The sequence below is a fragment of the Staurois parvus genome, unplaced genomic scaffold, assembly GCF_062004578.1.
Source record: "Staurois parvus isolate SC_StPar_1 unplaced genomic scaffold, SC_StPar_1.0 ptg000087l, whole genome shotgun sequence".
NCBI lineage: Eukaryota > Metazoa > Chordata > Amphibia > Anura > Ranidae > Staurois > Staurois parvus.
In genome coordinates this window covers 13,160,848-13,182,436 of record NW_028317883.1, presented here as the reverse complement: position 1 = coordinate 13,182,436, position 21,589 = coordinate 13,160,848, and the positions used below count along the sequence as shown (strand labels likewise).

At 46.0% G+C, this 21,589-nt stretch overlaps 1 protein-coding gene across 1 annotated transcript in view; it reads right to left on the bottom strand.

Moving 5' to 3' along the window:
• CXCR5 (C-X-C motif chemokine receptor 5) overlaps nt 1-15,459 on the bottom strand; it is a 57,244-nt gene extending 41,785 nt beyond the window's left edge. Inside the window, exon 1 of the mRNA XM_089670222.1 lies at nt 15,328-15,459. Within this exon, the coding sequence (XP_089526348.1) occupies nt 15,328-15,459 (132 nt within the window). The remainder of the gene's footprint in view (nt 1-15,327) is intronic.
• Nucleotides 15,460-21,589: the final 6,130 nt, after the last annotated feature.

Genomic DNA, 21,589 nt, shown 5'->3' with positions numbered 1-21,589 from the left:
GGAGCCAGTGAAAGTGGGATTTTTAATTTCACTATTGCAGGGTGAACCCCAAGATTGGGCCCATCGGTTAAGGGCAAACCGTGACCCTCACCTGGGAACGGTCAGCAATTTTTTTGAAGCTATGGCCATCCTTTATGATGACCCGCAGCGGGCAGCCTCTGCTGAAGCAACGTTATACACGCTTTGACAGGGCCGCCGGGCGGCAGAAGAATACGCCTCTGAATTTAGGTGTTGGATGGGGGACACACGCTGGAACGAGTTCGCGTTGCGACACCAGTTCCGTATGGGTCTGTCAGAGCCCTTGAAGGATGAGCTGGCCCGAGTGGCGGTTCCCGAGTCACTAGAAGACCTAATAGCCCTGACAATTCAAATAGACCGTAAACTGCGGGAACGCAGGTTTGAGAGGTCCGGTCAGGGTCACGGAAATGCATGGGGTCCAATTCCAGGCCCCAGCCAACAAACCAGAACAAATATCCAGAACCCACTTCCAGGAGATGCGCAGGAACCAATGCAACTAGGCCTGGCTCGGCCTAAATTATCGCCAGAAGAACGCCAGCGGAGACGCTCTCTGAACCTCTGCTTCTACTGCGGTGAAGCAGATCATTTGGTACGATCCTGCCCTCAGAAAACGAGTAAGTGCACCTCTTTTTCTTCTCTGGCTATTGGCAAGGTCAGTCCGTCCCAATACTTAGTGGTGCCCCTCTCCTTTCAGCTTCCAGAAAGGACCGTGGAGGTGACAGCCATAATTGATTCAGGGGCATGCAGCTGTTTCCTGGATTTAGATTTTGCTCATCAGCAGATGATTCCCCTCCAGCCCAGAAAACGGGGCTTTAACATATTTCTGGCAGATGGCTCCCAGATAAAATCAGGAGTAGTTGACCAGGAAACTCCCCCTATCGCCACTACCATTGCTAACCAGCATCAGGAAGTCCTCCGCCTAGATGCCATTGCGTCACCTCTTTTTCCAGTCATTTTGGGACTCCCTTGGTTGCGGGCCCATAACCCCCAAATTGACTGGGAAACCGGGTCTATCTTGTTTCCTTCCCCGTATTGTCAGGAACACTGTCACACTGCGGGCTCAGCAGCCCCCCAGGTCCTCCTGTGCTCCGAGGGGGACTCCGATCTGAAACAGGTTATTCCCGCAGCATACCATGATTTCTTAGATGTATTCAGTAAGCGGGGGGCAGACACCTTGCCCCCCCACCGCCCGTATGACTGTCCAATTGATTTATTGCCCGGCTCCGAGATCCCTTTTGGGCGGATTTTTCCCCTGTCTGAACTGGAATTGGGGGCCCTGAAGGAATACATAGAGGACAGTCTCCAGAAGGGGTTCATCCGTGCCTCTACTTCACCAGCCGGGAACAGAGTCACGATTAAAAATCGTTACCCACTGCCATTGGTACCTGAATTATTTCAGAGCCTGAAGGCTGCGGCAATATTTACTAAACTTGATCTCAGGGGGGCCTACAACTTGGTTCGCATAAGGGAGGGGGATGAGTGGAAGACAGCATTTCGTACCCGGTTTGGGCATTTCGAATATCTGGTAATGCCATTTGGACTGTGCAATGCCCCAGCCACATTCCAACATTTTGTAAACGACATTTTCCGGGATTACCTTGACGTTTTTGTAATTGTTTACCTAGACGATATACTGATCTTCTCATCCTCTCTGAAGGATCACAGAATACATGTGGCAAAGGTATTGGGTCGGTTGCGCCAGCATGGGTTATACGCCAAAGCAGATAAGTGCAGTTTCGAGCAGTCCAGCATTGCGTTTCTGGGTTTGATTATTTCCACCACGGGAGTCGCAATGGACCCTCAGAAGGTCTCTGCAATTTTGGATTGGCCTGTGCCCACAGACAAAAAGGGCATCCAGCGCTTTATCGGCTTTGCAAATTTTTATCGGAAATTCATTAGGAACTTCTCGGGTCTGGTCTCCCCCATAACTCAGCTAACCAAACTTGGAACCCGCTTCAGATGGACGCCGGAGGCTCAGGAAGCCTTTGAGGCCTTGAAAAAACGATTTACCACGGCACCCATTTTGGGCCATCCAGACGCTTCCCTGCCCTATGTACTGGAGGTAGATGCATCTGAGAATGCGGTGGGTTCTATCCTGTCACAGAGAAAAAGCACCAAAGAATTACTCCACCCCATAGCGTTCTTCTCAAGGAAGCTCACCCCAGCCGAGAAGAACTACGATATTGGCGATCAGGAGTTGTTAGCCATCAAAACTGCACTGGAAGAATGGAGGTACTTGCTGGAAGGGGCCTCACACCCCATCTTGATCTTCACTGACCATAAAAATCTCGAGTACCTGAGGACTGCCAAACGGTTACGTCCACGGCAGGCAAGATGGGCGCTGTTTTTCTCCAGGTTCATATTCCATATCACTTACAGACCTGGGTCCAAAAATACAAAACCCGATGCGCTATCACGCATGTTCGAAGACTCCAAAGAAGAACCGGTACCTGATACTATTCTGTCCTCAGGGAATTTCTTGGCTCTCCAGACTGACCTTCGGTCCAAACTAATGGATGCATCCACGACCACAGTGACCCCAGCTGGGGTACCCCTCCAGAACAAGGGGGGACTCCTCTGGAAGGAAGGATTGATCATGGTACCCGAAGAGGTCCAAACCCTTGTCTTAGGACAGTGTCATGACCATCCAATGGCAGGACACTTTGGCCCAGCGAAGACCCTGGAACTTCTTCAACGTTCCTTTTGGTGGCCAAACATGGCCAAGGATTGCAGGCTCTACGTGAAATCTTGCACCATCTGTCAGAAGAACAAGCCATCGAGGAACAAGGCCTGGATGCTGCTGCGGCCCTTGCCGATCCCTGAACGACCTTGGCAAAGGATCGCAATGGACTTTATAGTCGAGCTCCCCCCATCTCAAGACCACACCGCGATCCTTGTAGTCATCGATCGTTTATCAAAAATGGCTCACTTTTTACCGTTAAAGAAGACTCCGTCAGCAGCCGAGACTGCGCAAATTTTTATCCAGGAAGTTGTAAGACTACATGGAATCCCGGAGGACATTGTCTTGGATCCAGGGGTCCAATTCACGTCTAAATTTTGGAGGGCACTGTGCAAGGCGTTGGATATCAAATTAACCCTCTCCTCTGCGTTCCACCCCCAGACCAATGGACAGACCGAGAGGACCAACCAGACCCTGGAACAGTACCTGCGTTGCTACACATCCTTCCTACAGGATAATTGGCTACCACTCTTACCCTTGGCGGAGTTCGCGTACAACAACGCCAACCATTCTGCAACGGGGCAATCACCGTTTTTTTCAAACTACGGATTTCACCCTGTCTTTCTCCCTGACTTGGTTCCTGAATGCCCAGTTCCGGCGACACAGGACACGCTAGCTTTCTTCTCCTCCAACAATAAAATACTACAGGAGGCTATCGCTCGGGCCCAGGAGGACTACAAGAAGGCGTTTAACAAAAGACGAAGAGGGGACCTGGTGCTGCAGCCCGGGGATAAAGTGTGGTTGGCAACAACGAACTTGAAAATGCTATGTCCATCGAAGAAATTAGGACCAAAGTTCATAGGCCCCTTTTGCATAAAGCGGGCGGTCAACGAGGTGGCATACGAACTTGTCCTCCCTGACACACTCAAGATACACCCGGTCTTCCATGTGTCCTTGCTGAAACCAGTAATCCTTGATGCCTTCCCAGAACGAGAATCCCGACCTCCGGAGGCCATAACGGTCGAAGGGGAAGAAGAATTTGAGGTGGAAACAATCCTGAAGTGCCGAAGGAGGGGGGGTCAGACCCAATTTTTTATTAAATGGAAGGGCTATGGCCCTGAGGATAATTCTTGGGAACCAGCCCATAATGTCCATGCACCCAGACTTGTCCGGAGGTTCCTTCGTGATCACCCGTGGTGGAGAGATCGGGTGGGCACCCAGAGGTTGCCCGTGGGGGGGGGCAATGTCAGGGATCCCCGCCGCGATGGGCTCGGCGCAGGCGCAGTGCACCTCCCTGTGTCAGAATGCGGGCACTGAGACCTGGCCGCCCGCAGCGAGGGAGTTCGCGCATGCGCAGTAGGGACCGCGGGCGCGTGCGTGGCACCAATGGCAGCGCAGGGCGGGATATTTAAATGGCCCTGAGCTGTCATTCAGTGCCTTCTGGTCTTACCTTGTATCCTGTATCTGCGAACCTGTTCTAAGTAAGTTACTGACCCGGATTGTACCTGACCTTGTTGCCTTCTCCTGCCCAGACCCTTGCTTTGCCTGACCTCTGTCCTGAATGCCCCCGTTTGGATCTGACCTTCCGTTGCTGACCTGGCGTGTGACCCGACTACTCTCTGCCCGCTGCCTTGTACTGCTCCATCCCCACTGTTACCGACCCGGCCGTTTGACCCTGCACTTGCTAAGCCATCCATCCATCCCGATGGGATCACCCGACCTCCTCACATCAGGCTCTTCCCTGCGGGAGCCCCTGGCGAATACCGCTACCACTGAGAGGCGTGCTCAGTAGCCACGACCTGGTCTTGGGGTACTTCAAGTCCATCCCCACCATGAGGGGCTCTGGTGAACACGTACCCTGGGGCTTAGATACCGTGCGCTGGGGACGTCTGGCCAGTGGAGTGCTAGTGGTACTGCCTGGTGGTCCCTTACACAAGTGGTGTTAAGCACAAGAAAAAAAATAAAATGTTGCTTATCATCAATAATGGTCACTGACAGTCCTCCTATCCTAAGAGTCAGCCAGTGTGGGTCTGGATGGAGAGACAAGGAGAGATGTCTGGACGCCACCGGACATCCGTAAGTGCTGGGCTGGCTTGGAATGCACACGAGGCGGAAGTGACATCACAGGGGGAAGGTCCTGTGCCTGGAAGACAGACTCAGAGCTCTCTGCTCTATCTAGAGGCTGGAAGCACACCGCTGTATCCCACTACTTATGGGCACAGTAGTAGCTAGGCAGACTACAGATACCAGCATGACTTTATTTGCATCAATTCAATTCAATAAAGTAGAAAAAGTGAACATAAAACCAGGAATAAAAAAACAAACAAACACTCTATGTAACACAATTCTCAGCAAGGAGCAGATTAGGGAAATCAGCAGCCATGGCGGCACCCTAGGAAGCAATGTGCCATAGGCGGCTGTCTAGTTTGCCTAGTGGTAGCACTGGCCCTGGAAATAACCAATCAAAGTATAGAGAAAAAAAACCCTGTTAACCCCCGGGGTATTACAGTGTTACTATGGTGACACTCCACTGCTCTGGTAGACAGTATGCAAAAGAAATGTAGATAAATTAATAAAAATTGTAAAAAAAAAAAACAAATATAAATGTTTTTTTTCTCTGTCAGAGTAAGTGCAGTGTCACTATGGTGACATCATACTACTGTGGCAGTGATCATGTGCAATGGCTGGCTGCTCTGATATCACTGTATGTCAGTGCTGCCTGTCATTATCCCTAATCACTGTCACAACTGTCAGTGTCCCTAATCCCTGCTACCCACTCAGTTTCATTAGTCACTGCCACCCACTCACAGTGTCTCTAATCTCTGCCACACCAGTCATGTTGTCCCCAATCACCATGCCACACCAGTTTCTGTGTCCCTGATCACTGCCACACCAATCATATTGTTCCTGATCACTGCCACACCAATCATATTGTTCCTGATCACTGCCACACCAGTTTCTGTGTCCCTGATCACCATCACCTACTCACAGTGTCCCTAATCACCATCACACCCATCATATTGTCCTCAATCACCGCCACACCAGTTTCTGTATCCCTGATTACTGCCACACCAGTCATATTGTCCCCAATCACCACCACACCAGTTTATGTGTCCCTGATCACCGCCACACCAGTCATATTGTCCCTAATCACCGCCACACCAGTTAGTCTATCTTATCGCCGTCACCATTCACAGTGGCCCCCAATCACTGCAGTCCACTTAGTGTACCTAATCACCACCACACCAATCAGTGTCCTAATGATTGCTACCTACTCACAGTGTGCCTAATCACCTTTTCACCCATCATATTATCCCTAATCTCTGCCACACCAGTTGCAGTGTCCCTGATTACTGCTATACCAGTCATATTGTCCCTGATCACCACCACACCAGTCATATTGTCCCTGATCACCGCCACACCAGTCATATTGTCCCTGATCACCACCACACCAGTCATATTGTCCCTGATCACCGCCACACCAGTCATATTGTCCCTGATCACCGCCACACCAGTCATAGTGTCCCTAATCACCACCTAACCAGTGCGGTGTTGACTCTGCCTGCGACCTATACTAATCTTGGCCTGTTTATTGACCATATTTCTGTCTGCTGTCTAGACTTTGCTTGTTTGCTGATCATGGATCATGTCTCTGCCTGCGGCCTGAACTGATCCATCCGCACATCTGACTACGTTTCTGTAAGACACCAGGCTAGTGTCAAAAGTCTCACACTTGTGCTATTGCCATACTGGGGAGGAGTAGCAGAATGTGCTTTGGGGTGTCATTCTAAGTATGCCCATGCTGTGTGTGAGAAATATCTTATTAAATTGCCAACTTTATGTAAAAAAATCATTTTCATTTTCTTTCTGCATTTTCCAAAAATATGTGGCAAAAAATGAAGTCTTGCCTCTTAAAAAATACCTTGGAGTGTTTACTCTTTAAAATGTTTTGGGTGTTTCCACTATCCTGATGCTCCAGGGCTTCCAAAATTATAATAGATATTCAGAAAATTAGATGCATAATTTATGCCACTAGACTGCCTAAAGGTACTTTCTTGGATTTAGGGTCCCTTTATGTGGAAGGAAAGAAAATTGCATAATCTATGGCCTCCTTAAGTGACGGCTTCCATGCTCCCCCTATTTGTACTCTTTTCTGGACATATGAATGTCCTTCATTATTCTTTGTATTTTTTTTATAACATCAATTTGGTAGGGTTGTAATTGGTGCCCTACTCCTTTTTTAACAGAACTTTTTATTACTACCAATGACGTAGAGCCTGTTTACACCAGATACATTGGGATGTGATAGCTAATGCTCTCCCAATGCTTGGAGATCACAAAAACAATGTTTTTAAATGAGGGCTTTGTACATTATTGTGTTTGTGTTGTAGAGTGTTAAGTTATACTCTTTTCAGCACCACTTGTGTTAATGTTGTTTTGGCGGTTTTCCCACCACACTTATTTACTTGGTTCTATCAATTATAAATGTAATAAGTGATTACAACCTTTTGTCTATACATGAATTTAGCCAATCCTCATGTGGCTATTTCCAATAATATCAAAGGAAAACAACCGTGCAAAAGTAAAGATCTAATTTATTTATACATCAAAGAAGCTGACTACTAATCAATTATGACAAAATAAATAGTAGCTGGTATAACTTTAAAAGTATTAATATTACAATGCAAATAATTAATGTTACCAATACAAAGAAAGATGACTATAAGAAAGGAAGTTATGGAAAATAAAATAGAGCAATGCTAATACATTACACACATCCTGATGTTCTGAGGTCTGGGCACCGGAAGAAAAGGGCAGAAGGGACACAGAGGCAGACCTTTATACCCCCTCCCTTCCAGGTAGTCCTACCCTTCAATAGGTTCCAGTATTTCTGTTCAAAGGGGGCTCTGTGATTTGTGAAAGACATTGGCCAACTGTAGTTAATTTAGGATAGGCCAATGTCCAGGAAACATACCTCCTTTGAAAACCCAGTTCCCACAGGAAAGTCTATGACAATACTCCCTAGTAGGTGTTAGAAATGAGGACTCCATGGCTTATTCATTTCATTTTCAGGAAACCGAGGGGGGGGGGGGGTGTGAGGTGATACAACAGATGGTAAATAAGTTACAGGAATTGAAACCCCATCAGAAGTTCACAATAATATTAAAAATTAGTGTAGGCCCAAGAAGGTGAAAGTTATTATAGGCCCAAAGTAGCCATCACAATGTGTGTTCATGCGCTGCATTGCAACACACAAAGGAAATGTGGTTTATTTTATGAACTATCCTCTCTGCAGCTTCCTGCAAGAGATAAAAGCACCATTTGTAGGGATTCACATGTTGTGAAGATTGCAAACAAAGTAGTGGAGACAGTTGCAAGTCTCTGCCCTGGCTGGCAGACTATGCAGCAGGCAAACATTGGAAAACATTATTACAAAAATATTAACATAGTCTCTTTCATGTTTTCTGTTATGGGGTAATTTTATCCACAAAATAGAGGAAAAATTGCTCAGGGTTCCCGTTAATGAGATTATTCTCATGGGCACAGAAGGCCACGTTGTGTAAAAATGACCAGGATATCTATGCCCGGGAATAAGAGGAGTTGTAATCAATTGCAGGATGTGGCTACACATTGGTTTTTAGAGGTAAATACTGATCCCAATGATTACTTGTGTACTGGGACTGATGAGGACTGTGTCAAGGTCCTACGTTTCCCCAGAGGTTATGCTGCTCCATGTGCTGGCATCCATCTTGGGTTTCTGCAAAGCATGGTGGCCTTTTATGCTTTCAGGCCTCTGCGGTCCATCCCCCAGAGGGGTGTGGTTGATCACATTTAAGCCTGTTGTCTGCACTTGCTCTTTGCATTCGTGTCCTGTATGATTGTGTTGCAGCAAGCTCTTGTTCTACTCTCGTGGCTCTCCTGGAAACCGACTCGGCTTTGACTAAGACTATTCTCAGCCTTATCCCTTTATCTGACCTCCCATTGCTGAACCCGGCTCGTGACCTGTGTATTCTTACCTACCGTCCGGTACTGTCTATCCCATTGTTATCGACCTGGCCTGTCCGACTATCGTTTCCCATCTGGTTCCTACCAGCTATACGCCATTGGCGGTGGCCATTACTGCAGCTGGGGTTACTCGGGGGCCGCGACCTGGTCCCTGCTGCGTCAAGTCCATCCCCACCATCAGGGGCCCTGGTGAAAGGCAGCCTGGGGCTTAGACTCTGCGCCCTGAGGGACTCCGGTCTGTGGGTGGTGGTTGTCGCCATTCAGTGCGTGACCCTACCATTAGGCCTGCCTGTCCATTCCACCGCTCCTGCCCTGACTGACGGACGTAAATTGTGTGCAGGGACATCCTGGGGGCAATAATCAATGCGTTTGATCTGTACTAAATGTTGTGTGGGTGTACAGACAAATACATTAGATGGCATTCTCCAAAGTCAACAAAAAAACCTTCTAGTATCAGTTCCCCCCTCCCAAATACTTACTTGGCACCTCTTTCAATTCAGCACTGTGCCTGAGAGCAGCATTGCTGCTCTGTCTCTCCCTCTCCTCATAGGCATAGAGGCAGCGGCGGAAGCCATTGGCTCCTGTTGCTGTCAATCAAGTCTTGTGAGGAGGAAGTGGGGGGGGGCTCACACACAGCAAGGCTCAGCATCGAGCCTGCACGTGCTTGCTATGGAGGCAGACACAGAGATGGAGGAGCCAAGAGCTCTGGTGGGGGACCTCGGAAGAGGAGGTTCGTGGCCATTCTGTGCAAAACCATTGCACAGAGCAGGTAAGTAGAACACATTTATCTTAATTTAAAAAAAGCTGAGCATTTACAATTATTAATGCCTCTTGCACACGGGACAAAAAAACACAGCTTTTTTTTTTTTTGTTACTGATTTTAAAGTATAAGTTCACCTTTTGCAACATGTTACATATTCAGGGTGTAACAAGTAACAGGTTACTGTGGGACCTGTCTATACGCTAATGCACCTTTACACGCCTATACTCAATATTACTCAAGTCTGTACACACAGTTTTTTTTACTCAGGGACCTTTCTGTCAGCAAATTCTTGAGTAAACATCAGTGACTGGAGTATACCATTAATATTAACAATGTTAATATTTTTTTTGCCCATTATATTTACATGATTGCATCTCTCTACATGTATTTTTAGCATAACTGTCAATTATCTAATTAAACATGGACTATGGAAGTCCGAATATTACTCCTCTCTACTGGCAGACCCTAATCCCAGGTTTGCTAATTTCCAAAGCCAGCTATCCTCTCTAGATATCCAGCTTACTGTCACTGATTGGTCCGAGTTCACTACCACGTACAAGAGTTCTGCGATCACTTCAAGGGACAATAATCTAATTTAAAATATTTCACCATAGCAATCTCCTGCCTATCAGGTATAATAAAATGGCATTACGTCCTACACCTGATTTTATACATTGTTTTTGTCCTGCTCTGTAGTCCAAACGTTTTGGTCTGAAGTTACATAGTTACATACATAGTTACATAGTTAGCCTGGATGAAAAAAAGACAAAAGTCCATCCAGTTCAACCATTAAAAAAAAAAAAAGTTATAACCCTATACCCACAGTTGATCCAGAGGAAGGCAAAAAAAAAAACAGCAAAGCATGATCCAATTTGCTCCTGCAGGGAAAAAAATTCCTTCCTGATGCCCCAGGAGGCAATCGGATATTCCCTGGATCAACTTTACCTATAAATGTTAGTATCCAGTTATATTCTGTGTATCTAAGAAACAATCCAGGCCTTTTGTAAAGCAATCCACTGAGCTGGCCAGAACCAACTCTTGAGGGAGTCTATTCCACATTTTCACAGCTCTCACTGTGAAGAAACCTTTCTGTGTTTGGAGATTAAATCTCTTTTCCTCAAGACGTAAAGAGTGCCCCCTTGTCCTCTGTGATGACCTCAGGGTGAATAGCTCTACACCGAGTTCACTATATTAACCACTGAAGTATTTATACATGTTGATCATATCCCCCTTAATCTCCTCTTCTCAAGAGAGAATACATTCAGTTCCTCTAATCTTTCCTCATAGCTGAGCTCCTCCATGCCTTGTATCAGTTTGGATGTCCTTCTCTGTACTTTCTCCAGTTCCCCAATGTTCTTTTTGTGAATTGGTGCCCAAAACTGAACTGCATATATTAAGCTTGTGATCTACCAGAACTCTCAAATCCTTCTCCACCATTGATTCCCCCAGTTGTGCCCCCCTAGTATGTATGATGCATGCATATTCTTAGCCCCTAAGTGTATAACCTTACATTTATCAACATTAAACCTCATTTGTCACATAGTTGCCCAATTAAACAGTGCATTGAGGTCAGCTTGTAAGTTGAAGACATCCTGTAAGGACGTTATTCCACTGCACAGCTTGGTGTCATCTGCAAAGACTGAAATGGGATTTTTAATTCCAGACCCTATATCGTTTATAAATGTATTAAAAAGTAAGGGTCCCAACACTGAACCTTGTGGTACACCACTGACAACCCTAGACAACCATTCATTGTATGAATCATTAATCACTACTCTTTGAATACGATCTTTTAGACAGTTTTCTATCCCTTTACATACAGATTTTTCCAAGCCCGTAGACTTTACCTTACACATTAACCATGTGTGGGGAACTGTGTCAAACGCTTTTGCAAAATCCAAGTATACCACGTTCACCGCCACCCCTCTGTCCAAGGTTTTGCTCACCTCCTCATAAAAAGAAATCAGATTTGTTTGACAGCTTCTGTCTTTCATGAATCCATGCTGTCTGTTGCTTAAAAAATTTTTTTCCAGCAAGAACACATCTATGTGGTCTTTTATTAAACTCTCCAACATCTTCCCAACTATAGAAGTTAAACTAAGAGGTCTATAATTACTTGGTAAAGATTTTGACCCCATTTTAAATATTGGCACCACATTGGTCTTACACCAATCCAGTGGTACTATGCCAGTCATTAAAGAGTCCCTAAAACTTAGAAACAATGGCTTTGAAATGACAGAGCTCAATTCTTTAAGGACCTGTGGCTGTATGCTATCTGGTCCAGGTGCTTTATCCTCCTTTTGTTCTGTCTAAATATCTTTGAAACATATCAATTGTGAGCCAATGTGGATCATCTGGAGCTGTGTCAATACCATGCCCATTATGGACAAGACCTCCCCAATGCTCCTTTGTATACACAGAGCTGAAGAAGGTATTTAATAAATTTGCCTTCTCTTTGTCCCCAGTCACCCTCTTTATTTTGTAAAGGGCCTAGATGCTTGGACCGGACCTTTTTACTATTAATATATTTGCAGAATTTTGGGGGGTTGGCCCTACTATCTTTTGCAATCCGTCGTTCCTTTTCAATTTTTTGCAGCCTTTATTTCCTTTTTGCATATTCTGTTATATTCTTTGTAATGTTTAAATGATGATAGCATTCCTTCATTTTTATACTTAATAAAATCTCTTTTCTTATTACCTATAGCTTTTTTAACTTTGGCCGTAAGCCACATAGGTTTGATTTTTAGCCTTTTAAACGTGTTGCCCATGGGAATATATTTTGCAGTGTGTTCACATACAGTCTTTCTGAAGAACTCCCATTTCTGTGTTGTGTTCATTGAAAAATGTTTGCTCTTTAATTGCTCCTGCAGTACCACTACTCTAGTCAATTTCCGGGTACTTAAAATCCCCCATTATTATTACTGTCCCAGCCCCTGCAGCCCTTTCGATCTGTGCAAGAAGCTGAGTCTCCACCTCCTCGTTAACACTGCGAGACCTATAACAAACTCCAATGATTACCTTTGTAGTATGCACCCCCATGTGCAGTTCTACCCCTAATGCTTCAGCCTCATCACACTCTCCATCAACTAGGTTCTCTTTCACACTCACTCTGAGATCACTTCTCACATAGTCATAAAAGTTGACTCTTATCTCCACTGTCTTGGGTTTGCACAATGACCTTTCTCCTAAGAATTGGCTACTGGGTATTTTTGGAGAACCGATTGCCTCCAAATGTGTTAAACATTTGTAACGTATAGTATTTTGTGTTTTTTTTGCTAAGAAAGCAATATTATTATTTTACAGGATTTATATAGTGTCAACAGTTTGCTCAGCGCTTTACAATATACAAAAAGGTAATAACTGTGGGGGACAAACTTATGGGAGAAATAGAAGATTTGGTTATTAGCTGAAGTCAGGATAGGCTTCCTTGAAGAGAAAGTTTTTCGGGGATCACCTATAAGTGGTAGGCAATAGTCGAATAGATTGGGGTAGAGAGTTCCAGAGGATGGGGAGGCTCTGGAGAAGTCTAGGAGACGCGTATGGGAGGAGATGACAAGGGATATAGAGAGCAGGAGGTCGTGGGAGGAGCAGAGAGGACGGTTTGGTGATATTTAGAGATAAGATTAGTAATGTAATTGGGGACAGAGTTATAAATGGCTTTATATGTTATTGGTAATGTTTTGAATTTTATTCGTTGGGCAATGGGAAGCCAGTGGAGGGATTGGCAGAGAAGGATGGCAGACATGGAATGGTTGGTAAGGTGGATGAGTCTGGCAGAAGCATTCATGAAAGACTGAAAAGGTAATAGCCTGCGATTAGGTAGGCCAATGGGGATGGAGTTATAATAGTCAAGGTGAGAGATAACAAGGGAGTGAATAAGTTGCTTAGTGGTTTCGGTGGTTAAAAACAGGCGTATCTTGGAGATGTTACGGAGGTGAAGTCTACAAGATTTGGACAGTGATTAGATTTGGGGCTGAAAGGACAGATGGGAGTCCAGGATTACACATAGTACCCTGGCAGGAGGGAAAGGACTGATGACTGTATTATTGATCTTGATGGAGAAGTCAGGGGAGGGGGCATGGGCTGGAGGGAATATTATGAGCTCAGTTCTGGAAAGATTGAGTTTGAGAAAGTGGAGTGACAACCATGCTGATATGTCACTTGGTTAGTAATGCGAGAGGAGACTGAAGAGGTGAGGTGAGGAGTAGAAAGATGGATTTGCATTTCATCAGCATAGAGAGGGTACTGGAAGCCATGAGAGTTTATCATGTGACCAAGAAAGGAGGTTTATATGGAGAAGAGAAGGGGTCGAAGGACAGAACCTTGAGGGAGCCCTACAGAAAGAGGAAGTGGGGAGGAGGAGACAGAGTTATAGGTAACACACTGAAGGAGTGCAGCGATAGGTAGGAGGAGAACCAGCGGAGTTTTTTGAGGAGGGGATGGTCAACAATATCAAAAGCCACAGAGAGGTCAAGTAGTAAGAGTATGGAGTAGTGGCCATTGGTTTTAGCAGTTAGTAAATCATTAGTGAGTTTTAGTAGGGCAGTTTCAGTGGAGTGGAGTGAGCGAAAGCCGGACTGTAAAGGGTCAAGAAGGTTGTTGTCAGTGAGGTAGGAGCTCAGGCGTTCTAAGAGTTTATAGGTAAACGGGAGCAGGGAGATGGGTCTTAAGTTGTTCAGGTTGGTGGGGTCCAGTGAGGGCTTTTTAAGTATGGGAGTGATCTGTGCATGCTTTAGAGGGGAGGGGAAGGTGCCAGTAGAGAGGGAGAGATTGAATATGTGAGTGAGGGAGCATAGGAAGGAAGAAGAGGGTGACCATAGTAGTTGTGAGGGGACAGGATCCAGGGGGCAGGTGGTGAGATGGGCTTCTGATAAAACTTTAGTGACCTCTTTGGTAGTAGCAAGGTCAAAAGAGGAAAGTTTTGAGGGAGGTTTAGTATAAAGGTATGCTAAGTGGGTTAGATGTCTGTGCAGTGCCCTTATGAATTGCATCAATCTTGTATTTGAAATGATTAGCAATCTCGTAAGCAGTGAGTAAGTTACTGGGTGGAGATGGCGGTGGAGAAAGTAGAGAGTTAAAAGTAGAGAAGAGACGAGGACGACTGGATGACAAGGCATTAATAAGACAATGGCAAAAGTGGCCACAAACCTTTGGGACCACTTTCGTGGGATTGCGGCCGCCCCCACCCGCCCCTCTTAAATAGGCTTGTTTGTAGTGGTAAATGGTGAATTTGTCATGTGTGGGGAAATTGATGTTGGCCCCTTTAAATTTTGTTAAGCAGAATTCCGGGGATCCAATCAGGAGTCACGGATGTTTCCGAAGCATTGGCTGACAGGATATAAGGGGCACCTGGACCATTTGGATCAGTGGCTAGCCTGCAAGCAGAAGAGCTCCCTGCAAGAACACGGACTTACCATGTCAGAAGAAAATCTCCTTCAGTGCTTCTTGAGAAGGTGCAGAGCGGCGGCGGGGAGGAGTGGCTGCGCCGCTGCCTGGCGCTGGCTGAAGAGGAGAGATAGGACCCGCCTAAGCCGGCTGACCGCAGTGGGATGTCGCCTGATGAACCAGGAGAGGGTTGGAGGGTGCCCAGGAGTGCGGCCAGGGGTCCAGTCCACCGCAGCGGATGGCAGCGTAGCAGACCACCGGAGCGGCCGGGACGGTGTGTGGCAGGGGCGGAAGTAGAGCAGCGCCATCTTTCTGGAGCCCAGCCAGAGGACGGAAGCCTGGAGGGGCATGGCTGTCAGATCTGCCGGAAGAGGCGGGCCAATGAACCGCAGCCTATCAGTGCGCACGGTGGGAGGAGCTGGATGGGGCCTGCATCCCTGCTGGAGTCGGCTTCCCCCATTGCTGAGCAACAAACGATGGTGGACCCACGGCGCTTTTCAGAGGACCTATCCTGGAGAAAGCCCAGCCTGCAGTTGCTGCTCGGAGAAAGGTCACCCAAGCTGCTGCAGGAAACCCTCCGGCTGATGGCGAGTCCCATGATTGCCATGTAGCCCCCGAGTCCCAAAGCGTTGCCAGCTAGGGACTAGGTATACATGAAGGAGGTGCTGCCTTGTGAGGTATCCTCCCCTGGTTTTCACCTTAGCTTGTCCGTCAGGAAAAAATTTGTAGGGGAGATTTTGTGGACATTTTAACCCTCCTCCCCACTTTTTGGGATGTTGCTAGCAAACCTGACGGGTTTGTGGTGGGTAGGGAGAAGGACAGAAGGAAGACGGCCCCTAGATCTTTTTACAATTGGCTGCAGGCTTTTTGCGTGTTTTCTAATGTGTTGGAGAAGAAACGCTCTGATCTCTGCGGCGGCCTTTTCCAACATTTAGATCATGTTTTTGAGGCGTACAGGAACTCTGGGGGTTTGGGCTGGTACCATTACGAGTCTTTTCAGAAAAAGCTGTCAGTGCACCCAGCCCTCAAGTGGGGCATGAAGGATGTGGGGTCATCACCCTGTGCTTAAGTGTCCCAAGAAGGTGGGTGGGTCTCCTTTTATCCCAGCGGGATATTTTTCAGAAAAGCCTGCACGCCGGTGAGGCTGGGAAACATGCGTCCACGGCTGGATCGGTATCCAGACAGGGAGAAGGCTCAGTTCCTTCTTGATAGGTTCCTTTTTGGTTTTTCTGTGCCATCTTTTCTGGGTGAGGGTTGCCAGACGGTAGATAATTTGAAGTCCGTACTCCAATACCCAGGTATGTTCCTGGGTTTTCTAATACTCTGGCGGATTCGCTGTCTCGTTTTCAGGTATCCAGGTTTTGACAATTGTTACCTGAGGTGGACAAGATTGGCCTCAGCTGTCCATCACACCTGTGGGACCTGATATGAACCTTTTGCGGGAGTTGATAAAGAATTCAATCGCTCCTCCCACTTGGGCGGATTATTCAGCGGCATGGAGGAGGTGGGTTTTCTTTGCGCATAATTGGGGCTTTCTGCCCAATTCCCCTACTGAATTGCCATTGCATCCTTTTTGCCATCCCTGATGCATGGTGGTTACTCCTATGGCCAAGTGTCCAAGATATTGGCCGGAGTTTCCTTTTTTCTCAAATTATAGGGCCTCCTTTCTTGTACCCAGTTATTTTCGATTAAACAGGCATTGAGAGGTTATTGGAAGTCCAGGTTTGTGCCTGACAAGCGTAGACCTATTTCTATGGTGCTCTTGCCGACCTATGTGCTGCGGCTTTGGTGGTATGCTTTTCCGATTACGAGGCTTTGCTTTTTCATACTGCATTTTCCCTGATATTTTTTGGGGCCTTTAGAGTATCCGAGCTGGTTCCACTGTCCAGGCATGCTTTTTCGGGACTCTTGTCTGAGCATGTCGTGGTGGATGATTCGTTGGTACGACTGTTTTTGCGTCACTCTAAGACTGATCAGCTGGAGAGGGGTGCATGGATAACACTATCGGCTGTTGGTGGCTTTTCCCATTCATTTAGGATTGGCGCAGCGTCAGAGGCCTCCAGGTTGGGTTTTTCCCCCTCGGGTATTAAGGACCTGGGTAGATGGAAGTCTAAGTGTTTTCAGTTATACATTAAACCTAACCCTTTTATTTGACTAAATTGCAGGTGCCCAGCGCTGCGTCTGGATTGTAGGTCACTCATATGTCTATTGGGCTCGTAAAAGAGCTCTTTAGCGTCATCCTTGTGGAACTCTGTCATTGTTGCCGGAAGCCTTCACTGTATATTGGAAGGGAGTGAGAGGCATGCGCTGGTGTCAGCTCTACTGGCATTTGTTCCAATTGTTTCAAGTGTGGCCTCTGCCTTCTATTTTATTGGTCCACCTGGGAGGGAATGATTTGGGCAAAAACAGAAAAGGGCAAGAGCAGAAAAGAGACCAGTTAAAGTTGTGAAGGTTTCTGCGGGTAATTGTTTTCTGCTTGGAGGGATAGGTGTTTGAAGATGAGGACACTGTGAAGGTGATTAGAACTAATATAATAATGATATAGCGCTGTGTTAACTGTTTTAACCCTTAGGTAATAGAGATATCAATATGCTGTAAACCAAGTATATACTTGGTTGACGAGGGGCATGGCGTAACGCGTAGACACGACGTGGTGGCGTATGATGCATGATGTACTTCCGGTCCAGCGCCATCTTTGTACACCAGCGAATTCTTAGTACACCCATGTGAGATGACACAGGCGTTTTGTACTACAACTGAAATGTGAGTTTGTGCTTGGCGTTATTCATATATTAAAGCTTTATATGCAGTATTACACTATGGAGGATCTCTGCTTTTTCTGTTGTATGATTACCAAACATCATATCTATATATGAGCATCCATATTGTTACCTGGCCATGGAGGAATAGTGGAAGGTGGAGGAAAGCTCAATAAAGGCGGTGGAGCCAATCCGTGTCTGGAGATATCGTGTAGGATCCTGGGTGATCCATAAGGCTTTTTGGCCCCTGTGGGTTGTAGGGGGAAGGTGAGTGGGCACGCCTGCCATATAGGAGCATCACTCACTACCTGCACTGGCACAGGAGCATGCAGTTTGTCATTTGTTGTGTGGGCTATTGTTACACAAGCTAAACACCGGATATTGTGGACTGCTGTATTATATATATAGATCACCCAATTAAGGTGATGCATATCCCTGTGTAGGAAATCACTGTGTGTCCCGATTATGATTATATGATCACTTGGATAAGTATATGTTTGTCTTTTACTGCATGTATCACTTATTAGTATACCAGTATATACTTGGTTGACAGCATATTGCGATCTCTATTGCCCAAGGGTTAAAACAGTTAACACAGCGCTACATCATTATTATATTAGTTCTATTCATTTTTCCATCTAAAGGTGAGGATTGGATGTAAGCTGCTTTTTCATTCACTTAGTAGACACAGCAGCGCAAGAGGATTTATTACAACACTGTGAAGGTGATGAGATTGTGATCAGAGAGAGGAAAGAGGATGTTGGTGAGGTTGTAGGGAGTGCAAACATGGGAGATAACAAGGTCTAATGTATTCCCATCAAAATGAGTGGAGGACTGTGTCCATTGTGTTAGGGCAAAAGATGAGGTTAAGTTGAAGAGTTGGGATGTAGCTGGGTTGTTAACATTAATGGGGATGTTACAATCACCAAGAATGATAGTGGGTATTTCAGAAGAAAGAAAGTAGGGTAGCCAGGCAGAGAAGTCATCAAACGTGACTTTGGTCTAGGAGGCCGATAGATCACTGCAATCCTCAGAGAAATGGGAGAAAACAGAAAAATACAGTGAGTCTCAAAAGAAGAGAAGGATAAAGAGGGAGGGGTAGGGAGGAGTTGAAAGGTGCTCAGTGGGAATAGAAGCAAACCACCTCCTTTCCAACCACTGGGTCTGGGTGAGTGAGTCCAGTGGAGGCCTCCATGGGAAAGTGCTGCGGGAGAATCAGAATCTGCTGCTTGCAGCCAGGTTTCTGTAATTGCTAGTAGGTTAAGGGAGTGGGACACAAAAAAGGTCATGGGCAGAAGTGAGCTTGTTACAGACAGAGCGGGCATTCCAGAGTGCACATGAGAAAGGGAGGGTGGTTTTTAGGAGCATGGTAATTGAGATTAAATTGAGTAGATTGCGGCTATTGTTGGAGGCAGGAGGGTGCCTGGTGTGGGGGTGAGATATTGTAGTACCAGGGTTTGGGAAGATATGCCCAGAGGTTAGGAGAAGGAGGGTGAGGAAAGTTAAGATGGGAGTGGGATGTAAATGAGTGCACATGCCTTCCTGTCCTGGTGTTTGGGTCAGCAGGTTGGTTAAGTATTATCAGGAGGTGATGAGACTAGTAGTAGGGAGATGGTAGAAGTGAGGGTGATATGTATAAGCTTTGGGCTGGAACAGAGGGGTAAAGAAATTAGATTTTGAGAACAGAGGATACTAATATGAAAAGGAGTAGAGCGGGCATATTAAAAAGGTACAATAGATGGAGTGGTAATCAAATTTGTAGATGTTTCCCAGGGTGTTTTGCTTGCAGTCCATCCAGAGTGCAGTAGAGTTCTTTGTTGTATATTCCTGCTGCTTCAGTTACCCTGCTGTGTTCAACTGTTGCTTCGCACTCCAGAAGAAATGGACAATGCCCTATCTGTGACTGTGCACCCTGTCTGTGACTTCCCACCATAAACTGGTCTAAATTTATAGGGAGATGATCAAATGAGGTATTCTTCCCCACCCCAATTAGGAACTGATAAAAACACATGAATTGGGGGGGGGGGGGGGATGGTCAAATCCAGACCAGCCACAGACACAGGTCAAAGTCATAAAAACAAAGAGAGGGAAAAAGGAGGTGAGAAAAAAAGATATACAGGTGAAACTCAAAAAATTTGAATATCGTGCAAAAGTTCATTTATTTCAGTAATGCAACTTAAAAGGTGAAACTAATGTATGAGATAGACTCATTACATGCAAAGCAAGATAGTTCAAGCCGTGATTTGTCATAATTGTGATGATTATGGCTTACAGCTCATGAAGACACCAAATCCATAATCTCAGAAGATTAGAATATTGTGAAAAGGTGCAATATTCTAGACTCAAAGTGTCCCACTCTAATCAGCTAATTAAGCCATAACACCTGCAAAGGGTTCCTGAGCCTTTAAATGGTCTCTCAATCTGGTTCAGTAGGAATCACAATCATGGAAAGACTGCTGACCTGACAGTTGTGTAGAAAACCATCACTTACACCCTCCATAAGGAGGGAAAGCCTCAAAAGGTAATTGCAAAAGAAGTTGGATGTTCCCAAAGTGCTGTATCAAAGCACATTAATAGAGAGTTATATGGAAGGGAAAAGTGTGGAAGAAAAAGGTGCACAAGCAGCAGGGATGACTGCAGGCTGGGGAGGATTGTCAGGAAAAGGCCATTCAAAAGTGTTGGGGACTTTCACAAGGAGTGGACTGAGGCTGGAGTCAGTGCATCAAGAGCCACCACACACAGACGGATCCTGGACATGGGCTTCAAATGTCGTATTCCTCTTGTCAAGCCACTCCTGAACAACAAACATCAGAAGCGTCTTACCTGGACTAAAGAAAAACAAACCTGGCCTGTTGCTCAGTGGTCCAAAGTCCTCTTTTCTGATGAGAGCAACTTTTGCATCTCATTTGGAAACCAAGGACCCAGAGTATGGAGGAAGAATGGGGAGACACACACTGCAAGATGCTTGAAGTCCAGTGTGAAGTTTCCACAGTCTGTGTTGATTTGGGGAGCCATGTCATCTGCTGGTGTTGGTCCACTGTGCTTCATTAAGTCCAGGGTCAATGCAGCCGTCTATCAGGAGATTTTGGAGCACTGCATGCTTCCTTCCACAGACGAGCTGTATGGGGATGCTGACTTCATTTTCCAGCAGGACTTGGCACCTGCCCACACTGCCAAAAGCACCAAAACCTGGTTCAATGACCGTGGGATTACTGTGCTTGATTGGCCAGAAAACTCGCCTGACCTGAACCCCATAGAGAATCTATGGGGCATTGCCAAGAGAAAGATGAGAGACATGAGACCGAACAATGCAGAAGAGCTGAAGGCCGCTTTTGAAGCATCCTGGTCTTCCATAACACCTCAGCAGTGCCACAGGCTGATAGCTTCCATGCCACGCCGCATTGAGACAGTAATTGCTGCAAAAGGGGCCCAAACCAAGTACTGAGTACATATGCATGCTTATACTTTTCAGAGGTCCGATATTGTTCTATGTACAATCCTTGTTTTATTGATTGCATGTAATATTCTAATTTTCTGAGATTGTGGATTTGGGGTTTTCATGAGCTGTAAGCCATAATCATCACAATTATGAAAAATCACGGCTTGAACTATCTTGCTTTGCATGTAATGAGTCCATCTCATATATTAGGTTCACCTTTTAAGCTGCATTACTGAAATAAATACATTTTTGCATGATATTCTAATTTTTTCGAGTTTCACCTGTAGAATAATTATCCTATGTTTTGCTGAGAGTCAAGGCATAGCAGTGAGACAGTTTAGGGGATCCTGGCTTCTGCGCACTGCCTCAGCACGGCGCCCTCCTGTCGTGGATACCTTGGACTACGTTCCAATACTACATCTCTAAATAGATATTCGATCAGATAAAACAATTTACTGATAAACAGTTACTTAATGCATTCCCTCCATGGATGTCTTCCTTTTCCTTTGTTGCTTGATGAGCTCCAGTAAAATGGTCGC